Source organism: Protobothrops mucrosquamatus, unplaced genomic scaffold (genome assembly GCF_001527695.2).
Source record: "Protobothrops mucrosquamatus isolate PMUCROS unplaced genomic scaffold, P.Mucros_1.0 scaffold228, whole genome shotgun sequence".
Classification (NCBI taxonomy): domain Eukaryota; kingdom Metazoa; phylum Chordata; class Lepidosauria; order Squamata; family Viperidae; genus Protobothrops; species Protobothrops mucrosquamatus.
In genome coordinates this window covers 17,707-28,331 of record NW_015386579.1, presented here as the reverse complement: position 1 = coordinate 28,331, position 10,625 = coordinate 17,707, and the positions used below count along the sequence as shown (strand labels likewise).

Sequence of the window (10,625 nt, the reverse complement as noted above, 5' to 3'; positions counted from 1 at the left end):
AACAATCACAAAACAATACCTTACTCAAGGAACTACAAAGAAGAGAACCACATCCCCACTAACACTGGTAAGGAAAGCTATTGTAAATAACAGGGAACCAACCCCACACTCAGTAGCACTGATGATCTTTCCTAGTCGGATAAAGAAAAGCCTGCAAGCAAACAATCCAGCTAGGAGAGGCCAAGGACTCCACAGTTCAACCCTGACCTATGGATATTCTCTTCTATTAGTACAGACATATCAAACACAAGGCCCGGGGGCCGGATGCGGCCTGCGAAGTGGTTTCATGTGGCCCGCGAAGCCATCCTGGAAACAGTGAGGGAACGGCCCCCTCTGCCTTGGCCCTGGCCCAGGCCAGCTGGGAGCCAATGTACAATTTTGTGGTGGCCATCTATGCTGAAACACATTCAGTCTTAGCTCCATAAGCCCCCCCCCCCCGCATGGCCTGAGAGGAACAGTGTGGCTCCTCCCATGGACCATGCCTTGGCACTTGCCCCGGTCCCACCCCCTTCTGCCAGAGACCCTCAGATCTGTCCCACTCCTGCCCAGGCCCTCACAGGCACCCTTGACGCGAACGATGTAGAGCTGGCCCCACCCACCCAGTAGGCCACACCCACTCCATCCATGCCCACCCAGGCTGCACCCACCCTGGCCACACCCACCCGGCCCCCTAAGGGCAACCACAATGCTGATGCGGCCCTCAATGAAATTGAGTTTGACACCCCTGTATTAGTATGAATATTAAAAGAAAACAAAATTCTAAAAGCTTTATCACCAGACCAAAATAGCACGGTTTCCAAATTCAAATTCTATTCGACGTAATACCTCAGTGTGGATGTTACACTCACCATCTATGAGGCCAAACAATGTGCAAAGGCCTCTGCTGATGTTTCAAGCTGCCCACACTGTGATCAAGAGGAGTGGCCCATTCGCTCTCTTCTCCTTGACAAAGGTGCTGTTTCTCTGGCCAGGAGCAACAAAATCCAGACTCTACTTTTTGGTGTCCAGGTGTTTGGTCTAAATTGTGGATACTGATGATATTTGCAGTTTCACACGTCTGTTCTTGAAAAGGCATCTCAAAAAGCAAAGATGTATCTCCAATTCCTTTAGCACCCAGGGCTTCTGCAGTGTGGGGCAGTGTGTTTTTTAGCATAAACCTGTTACAAATAAATAAGTAAAATTATCCTTCTTGCAAAAGCCATCCATTTTAAAGACAGCTCAAAACTTTTGAATACACTGGGTTTTTTTTTAAACAACCCCAATATTATATAGGGTTAGGGTTAGGGTTAGTGTTTTGTCAGAGGGATAATAATGCAGGCAAATGGATGGAGCCACCAAAATCTATCTTCAAGACAAGGATAGTTTTGAACCATTATAATATATCATTACAGGAACACAGCAACTAGTAATACTCATTACAGATAGTTCTTGCTTACTGACCATGTGTTCAGCGATTTTTTTGAAGATATAAGGGTGCTGAAAAAGGAGACTTATAATCATAGTTCTGGCCATCACACACACATACACCCCTGCAGTCACCTGATCACAATCTGAGTGCTTGGCAACTGGTTCATACTTAATAAGGCTATATTGTCCTGCAGTCACATGACCACTCTTTGTGACTTTCCCTCCCAGCTTTCCCCAAGCAAAGGCAATAAAGAAGCCGGCAGGGAAGATCACAAGTCATCTTGAAAGTTGCTTGCACACTTCTACCCCGCCCCCGGCTGCAGCCACCCCCGCAGGCTCATCTCACTCATGCAGGCCACGGACAGACCCTTCTCCAAATAGCAGCAATCCCCTAGGTCAGGGGTAGGCAACCTTGGCTCTTTTATGACTTGTGGACTTCAACTCCCAGAATTCCTGAGCCAGCCATGCTGGCTCAGGAATTCTGGGAGTTGAAGTCCATGAGTCATAAAAGAGCCAAGGTTGCCTACCCCTGGCCTAGGCTCCCCAATGTCTCACGGGACACTCGAACACTCTCCCCGGCCCAGCAGCAATCAACCTGGCTGCTTAACCTCCTTTTAAAAAGGAAATCCCAGAAATTAAATGCAAGGCCTTTTGTATTAAAGCATATGGAATATCTTTTCAGTCTCTTTTAAACAACCAACCACCAGGGAAATAATGTAGTTGTGTTTCTTTCCTACGACTGAAATACTTTTATTTTTCCTCCACTTGCAAATATCTATATGGAAAACGTTCCTCCCTAGGGAACGGTTTCCAAAGCGGCTTGTGATTCAAGAACGTGTATGTGAAAAGAAAGCTCTGCCGTAAAATTCTTGGATTTCTGTTGTTGTAGGGTTTTTTGCCAACACCCCTCCTCCCAAAAACCAACCAGCATAGCTACTTCTTTATTGATTCTGAGTTACAAAGTTTGGGTGCAATCTTTTACCTCTTTACCCTGGTTCTTACATCCAGTTATGCAGTGCCTTACCTCATGATATTTTCCAAGATATTAGTCCTCATAAATCCATTCTGTCATACTAGAATTTTCAGTTATTAGATAAGATGTTACCAATATCTCAATGAACGCAACTAGAAAATATCTTTTCCACTGTGCAACAAGGAGTCGGCTATCTACTTGCTTTGCACACATAATATTAATCACCTTGACAGTTTTTTAAGAAGCTATTTTGGAATGTCATTTCACTGAATGATATTTAGAACAAGATTTATTTCATGATAGAGCTTAGAAATAAGTATTATTCACTTTAATTTGGCAGTGTTTGGCACCCGGTAGTTCTGCATACCTCTTGGTAATAGTGGAGATATTAAAATATAAAAGCATGGATGCAGAGACTCACAAAAATGCCAAAGAAATATTCTTGGAAGGTATTTAACTGCAAGTGGGATTAGATGGTTGTGCTTTCGCTAGGCAACATAATCTCTGCATCATAATCTCTGCATCTTTCATATTCCCTGAACACAAAATAAGTCAACCACAATTTATACACACTATAATCCTCTATGGTCAACATTACAGAAACAATGTAACAATCTATTTCCTGGTTACTACTTCTGTGCTTTCCTCATAGCGTCAACATATCACAAGAAATTGCATATTTATTTATTTATCAAATTTGTATAGCTTCCCATCTCTTCAAAAGTGACTCTGGAGAGCACACAGTTGGATAAAGACCAGATATTAACAAAACATAAAAAAATTACATTAAGAAATAATCAATATGAAAAAACAAATAGAGAAACTCCTAGGTGAAAAGAGGATTAAAAATGATTACCTCAACAATGGGGCCATCTAAGCAAATCTTTAGTTCCCTGGGAGCCTAATGACATGGCTAGTTCTTGAGGGTCTTCTGAAAAGTCAAAAGGGATGGAGATAATTTAATTTTGGGAAGGGACGGATGTTTTATAAGATGGGCATCATGGCAGATGATGCCCACCTTATGTCTCCTGGGGCCCATCAAATGTAGGTCCCTAGCTGATGGTACCCAAAGCATGCCTTCTCTGCCAGGTCTAATGAGGGGTGAGGAAGTCCCTCAGAAAGCCTGGTCCCAAGCAATGAAGGGTTTTAAAGGACCTTGAATTGAACCCAGAAGCAAACCTGCAACCAAGGCACAGATAGGCAGCCTGGTAGCTCTAAATCAGTGGTTCTCAACCTGTGGGTCGGGACCCCATTTGGGGTCGATCGACCATTTCATGGGGGTCGCCAAGCAAGGCTGTCCGCCATTTTTTTGTATGCCATTTTTTTGTACGCCATTTTTCCCCTTTTCCGGCGGGTGCCTTACCTCCCTTGGGCTGGGCCAGCTGGTGGTCGGCCTGCTCCGTCTCTGCCGCTTGCCAGCTACGCCTCGGCCGGCGCAGGGGGCAGAACCACGCATGCGCGGTGCTCCCGGGCAGGGAAAGTCCTTGACTTATGACCGGCTGGGTAGTCCTCAACTTACGACTGGTTTAGTCCTCGACTTACGACCGGTTGGAGTCGCGGCATTAAAAAGGTTGAGAACCACTGCTCTAAATACATAGACAGGGAGTTCTGATCAATCTAATGGAAAGCACAGCAAACCACCAGATGACAGGGTCATTTTTATTTATGAACATGCTTCTAAGCATCACATCAACCCTGTAAGAAAGTAGAAATGGGGAGTAATTTTACTTCTGTTCTTTGTTTGGAGGTGTGCCTAGAAAAGTGTCAAAAGTAGGCAGGAAGAGGAAGACGCCTCAGGCAAAGGGATAAGATAGGGGGGGGGGAAAGATCACTCTGGGCTATCAGGCCCAAGATGGCAGCCATTGTTATGAATCCTACCTATCAGCCATTTTGTACATGCTTTCAAAAAACAGCAAAGGTGCTGCTGGCTTCAAAATGTTACCGATTGATGCAGAGTTATCCCACTGAAAGTGTGAAGAAAAATATAACATTACAGATAGACCTCGACTTACGACCCACAATTGAGCCCAAAATTTCCATTGCTAAGCAAGACAGTTGTTAAGTGAACTTTGTCCCATTATATGACTTTTCTTGCCACAGTTCTTAAGTGACCCAATGCAATTATTAAGTTAGTAACTTAGCTTCCCCATTGGCTTTGCTTGTCAGAAGATCACAAAAGGTTATCACGTGCCCCAGGAACAAGGCAACCATCATAAACACATGCCAGATGCCAAGTGCCTGAATTCTGATCACGTGACGTTGCAACGGTTGTAAGTGTAAACAGTTGTTTACACTTGTTTGTTTACAGAAAAACAATTGTAAGTCATGCTGTAACTTTGAACAGTCGCTAAACAAATGATCATAAGTTGAGGACTGCCTGTACAGATTGTACTGGTCAAATAACCTAAGGTGGGGAAAAGTGAGTTTTGGTGGTAATATTAGCTTCATTAATTTGAAGGTCAGAACTGAAACTGTTCCGGAGATTTCCACTGACATAGGGGAAGTCTAGAGGTTTTTATTGAAAAATACAAACATCCAATAGAAGGGAATCTATGTAACTCCGGGTTGAACCAGGGAGTCAATGGTGCTCATTTACTTCAGTGGTTCGCTTGTAGACAAATAGATGAACATTAATCAGGGCTCATGTACAAATATACCTAGAAATTTATCTGATTTTCAGATAAAGCTGTATAAGTCAGCAATGAAACTTGTCACAATCCCACTTCCTTCCCCATGTACATTCAACTCGAAACTGGAAAAGGCTGAATGTTAAAACCTATCACTGGCTTCAGAACTTACGGAAAGTATCAGACTGAAAATTCACATCCTACCAATCAGCAATCTGATATCAATAGACTACCTGGAACTGGTTCAATGTTATCACAAAGCAGCTTCAAAAGAAGCAAGTGTGGTTTACAATTCCCCCCCTCCCAGTTTCTACTGTAATGTTTGATGTTATATTAAAACTGAGGAGAAAGACAGAAGTCACTTGTGTTCCAAGTCCCATTTCTACATAAGTGTGGTATCTAAACATAGTATATGGCAAAGCAAATACCTGTTGTAGCCAAATAAACATGTTGAGCCTGAATGAACGAACGATCAATCAATCGATGCGCTTTTTACGGTATTTAATCTTTTCTTAGTTTTATTCATTTTTATCTGTATTTGTGTTTAAACGAAATTAAATATTGATATCAGCATAATAGTATATAAATTACAATACATGATTTATAAAATATTAAAATATTTGTAAATTAAATATTTATATGCAAGGGACAGATGATTGTCGAGGAAAAGGTTGCCATCCCGGTTAATTTAAAAAAGGAATGGAGAACCGATTGGCAGTGGTCACTCACAGATCCTGGGACTTTGGGACACACGCCAGAAACTCTTCCACTTTTGTTACCAGAGTGAGAAGTGATGGGGTAAAATGGACAGGTAGCGGGGGATATATAGTTAGATCTTATTGCTGGACTTCTCTATGCGCAGAATAAGCATTTGAAACAAAGTGGGTACTCTTTCTGGCAGAAGTTACAAAAATACTTTATTCTGTGATAATAAACTACACAACCTATGTTCATATTGTGTGTTTTATGACTCAATCCATACAGTGCATTCTTCTCAACCGGAACAATAAATGAGTTCAGGTAGTCCTCGGCTTACAACACTTCGTTTAGTGACCTTTGAAGTTACAACGGCACTGGAAAAAGTGACTTATGTCCGGTTCTCATACTTACAATCATTGCGGCATCCCCATGGTCATGGTCACATGATCAAAATTCAGGCCCTTGTCGACTGGCAGCAATTTATGACTGCTACACTGTACAGGGATCATGTGATCACCATTTGCAACCTTCCCAGCCAGCTTCTGACAAACAAAGTCAATGAAGGAAGCCAGATCTGCACGTAATTCACTTAATAACTGTGGCAAAAAGGCTGTAAAATGGGACATGACATTAATAACTGCCTTGCTTAGCAACAGAAATGTTGGGGGTCAGTTGTGATCGTAAGTCAAGGACTACTTCTATTCCTAACAGTAACAGCATCTACCATCTGTGAAGACTTGTTGAGAGATTGAAGGAAATATATACAATATATTTTATTGTATCTCCCATTCACTTGTACATGTTTTTACAAATGTCACCTTCAAGAACCTACATGAGCCTTTCCTTAACCTTGCTTCTGGGCTCTACTGAAGTTTTGAGTAAAGACTATTTCATGCTTTTCATGATTTTTTTACTTTCAGCATAATGCTGAAGGAAAGAAATGTGCCTTCAGAATTAAGATGCTAGTGCTATAATTATAATTACTTGCAATGTAAGACATATCACATCAAGACAGCGAGAGAGAGAATTCTACATAACACAGTTCTGACTAGCATTTGCAGCTGCTCTTTCTATATTCTCCCAATATAGGACAACTAACAAATCAGGAAAGCGTTACATGTCTCCTTCCATAGGACTTCCTTAACATAACAAAAAAAGATGTAGTGGTGAAAGTAGCGGCCTAGAAACTAGGAGACTGAGTTCTAGGGCTCCTTTAAGTATGAAAGCAGGCAGGGGGCCTATGGGCTAGTCACTCTCTCTCAGCCCAAGCAAAATAGGTAGAGGAAGGAGTATTAGGTACGTTCGCTACCTTGAGTTATATATTAAAAAGCAGGATAAAATATAATAATAACTGCCAATAATAACACAGTAATAATTGTCAATAAGAAAGACAAAAAAAGTCTGGATAGTAAATGTGGCAATACCTGGAGACAGCAGAACAGAAGAGAAAATGCTGGAGAAGATGACAAAATACAAAGATCCACAAATAGAAGTAGAGTGGCTATGACAGAAAAAAGCAAAGATAGTACCCACAGTATTAGGCACCTTGGGCGCAATCCCAAAACAACTGGAGCACCAATTAAAGACCATCTGCACTGACAAACTCACCACTAGTCAATTGCAAAAGGCAGCCTTACTTGGAACAGCTTACATCCTGCAACAATACCTTTAATATTATTAAACGAAAAATATGACTATCTCAGATCATTGAGAAGGATTCGACAGGTAGCTAAAAGTGCCAAATCCAGTCTAAACATATGACTCACTGTATGACAAACCACAATAACCCAGTGCCATACCAACAACATCTTGGTATGGCACATAGAAAATCTGCACATTGACAAAATTTCCACCTGTCAATTGCAAAGGGCCACACTGCTTGGATCTGCACATATACTACATCAATACATCACAACATTCTAGGTTCTGTGGAAGAACTCAATGCATATGAAAGCCAACCCCTGCTAAAGAACTGGCAGCTGTGATTTCACATTTTTGTGTACTCAAATTCAGTGATATGAAATTTGGGGTGGGCAAGTGCAGAAAGGGCAAAGTATATTCCTGGTTACTTATCTCTCTGGATTTGCTCCAGAGCTATTTCTAATTAAATATACAGTATGATGGCTCAAAATATGACACATTAAAAAGTACAGTCTATGGACATAAGTCTTTTTCATGCCATTGCAGCCTCATTTTTATTTTAAAAAAATTAATCTTCCTAGGACCTGATTTGATAAAGCATCATTGCTAAGAGTGGCCTTTAGCTTTAGTTTAGAGAATTCTCCCACTCACATTCAAAAAAATCCTTAATAAACATGGTTGACTATTACCACTAAACTCCATTTATAATTACAATAAAAATAGCATAAATGCTAAAACAGCATTAGACGATGTGGTATTTGAGGACCAAAACTTTTTTCCAGTTAACTTTTGTTCTTTTCCATCAGAATAAGCACCATTTCATTTACCACATAAACAAATCATGGCCAGGGAAAATATTTTCTTGGCCAATGATGAACTACACTCTTTTTGCTACCCAATTCACTGATTTAGTAGGAAAAAATCTGTTACAAATGCAAGAAAAAATATTTTCCCAGGTACTTAAATTAAATTCTTGGGGATATAATATTTCTGGTTAAAAATATTGTTCAAAAAGCCTTATGAGTATCTCACAGATATAATAAAAAATACAAGTAATCTGTCAGCTTGGTGCATTTGACTGTAAATGCTCTGTTGAAACACTACAGCAAAATAACTAATTCTTGAGTACATAATAGAAATCTCTTAACATGCTAAAAGTCACTATAAATGTCAGCCTGAATGTTTGACATTTAATATGCCAGATTTGCCATTCTTTGTAGCTTGTAGAATATGCATTCACTACACTAAAAACAGTCGCGCCAACATACCTACACACATTAATTTGCAACAGAGATGTGAAGCTTACACTGTTTATGCATAAGATGTCATTATATCTTTCCTACATGTTTATTCACTATACCTCATTTGGTCTAATGAAAAATTATTTATGAGAATCAGCATTATTCATTGGCACCAACAGTCAAGTTACAAGCTGTTTTATTAAAAATACCATCAAAAGAAGAATGGAAAGATAGTGATGTCATTGTCAAAAAAACCCCACAGACCCATATTCAAAACACTGGTTAGAAGGCTGCTCTAGGTTAGATCACACTGTCAAAGAAGAATCCATGTGCTGCATAGTAGTTGAAAAAGTGATTTTCATAAAAAAAAAAATATGCATGTAAGAGGTCGAATTTTTTTTTTACATTAATTAACGTGATACAAATTGATTCAAAGAAGCTGGATCTGTTTTGAAACAAAGAAAGTACAATTTCCCAATACATCTTTGCTGGTTACTTTCTTGGAAAAACCATTTGAAATAAATGTTCAAGTAGAGATCTTTGACAGAGTAACATTTTTTTTTAAAAAAATATGTCCCTTAGAATGATTAAAAATGTCAAATTATTTATAGAAAGTCACTCATGTGTTTCTTTCTCTGCCCATACTGTATGCCATGCTGAGTTTTAAGGTGGTTCTAACCAAGATGACTCGCCAAGCCCACTTTGAATGCGGCCTGTGACCTTTCATTCTCATGCCATTCTGAGCAGGTGGTTTGTACTACCTCCTACTTCTTTCCAGTAACGGAAGATCCAATTGGCTACAGTGCCGGGCAAGGCCCTTCTCTTTCAGCAACCGGTCAATCCCCTGGGGAGCCATTTTCCCCTGGGCTGATGGGATCCTATGTTCTCTACTGCTTGGTAGTTGTCATTTTTCTTTTTCAAGAAAATGGTTGTGGTTGATCCAAGGATAGCCCAGAACTTTTCTTGTTCACATTTTCATCAGATCTACTGTAGAAGCTCATTGTTCCGTTCAACCATTATATCTCCCAGTGAGCATCCTTTTGATTTTTGCCCAGGCTGGAGGAAGCACAGTCTCCTTTCTTCCCCCCCACCACCACACCGGTCACTGTACTGTCTCTGCCCAATATTTTAAGTTGCGATGAAGGCATGCAATGAAGTTAGAAAGATTCAGTGACTACTCTTTTGCTTCAATGGAGCTGAATCATCAGTTTTCTTTACTACAAAGTTTCCATTAACCCCTAGTAGAACTTAGAATTGAAAGAATAACCTATTGTCTTTGCTTTAATCATTACAACACCCAAGCAGCCATGCTACAATAAAGGGGAGGGAGGAGAAAGGATTTGCATTACAGGTAGTCCTCAATGAACACCCACTGGTTCAGCAAGTGTTTGAAGTTATGAGGGCGATGAACAAGGGGGAATTACAACAGGTCCTTGTAATTGTGGTTGCTACAGCATCCCTGCAATTACATGATCCCAATTTGGTTATTTGGCAAATTGGCTCATAATTACAATATTGCAGTCTCCCATGTTTATTTGATTGCCATTTGTGACCTGTCCTGCCAACTTCCCACAAGCAAAATCAATGGGGAAGCCAGCAGGTCGCAAATGGTGATTGCATGATCCCAGGAGGCTGAGACCATGCAGATTTTGCTTAATGATGGCAACTGGGATTACTGCTGTATGCTCTTGTGGTCACATGATACTGAGCTACATGATTACAAGAACACATGGCTGCATGACTTCGACACAGAATTGCTGGTCCCAACGTGTCTAATGTCCAAGAAAACAAAGTACATGTGTTTATGAGTGAAGGCAGAACAATCTCCAAAAGGAAAATGTGAGCATTGGCAAACACACCCACAGAGGGGCCAGCCTAGACAAATGAGAAGGGAAGAAGTAGAGGAATGATCAATCAGGGTCTGCTTTGATTGTCATCTGGATAGAGATCCAACCACTAGATTTATGAGTATAATTTTTTAAAGTTATATTCAGGAAGACCTGGGAACAACATAGGAGCCAAGCCACATAGACTGGA

At 40.6% G+C, this 10,625-nt stretch overlaps 1 protein-coding gene across 1 annotated transcript in view; it reads right to left on the bottom strand.

Annotated features, from left to right (window-relative positions):
- GTDC1 (glycosyltransferase like domain containing 1) overlaps positions 1-1,098 on the bottom strand; it is a 50,446-nt gene extending 49,348 nt beyond the window's left edge. The window contains exon 1 of the mRNA XM_029283785.1: positions 849-1,098. Coding sequence (XP_029139618.1) covers positions 849-1,075 — 227 coding nt within the window. The 5' untranslated portion in view covers positions 1,076-1,098. The remainder of the gene's footprint in view (positions 1-848) is intronic.
- Between the last annotated feature and the right edge of the window lie 9,527 nt (positions 1,099-10,625).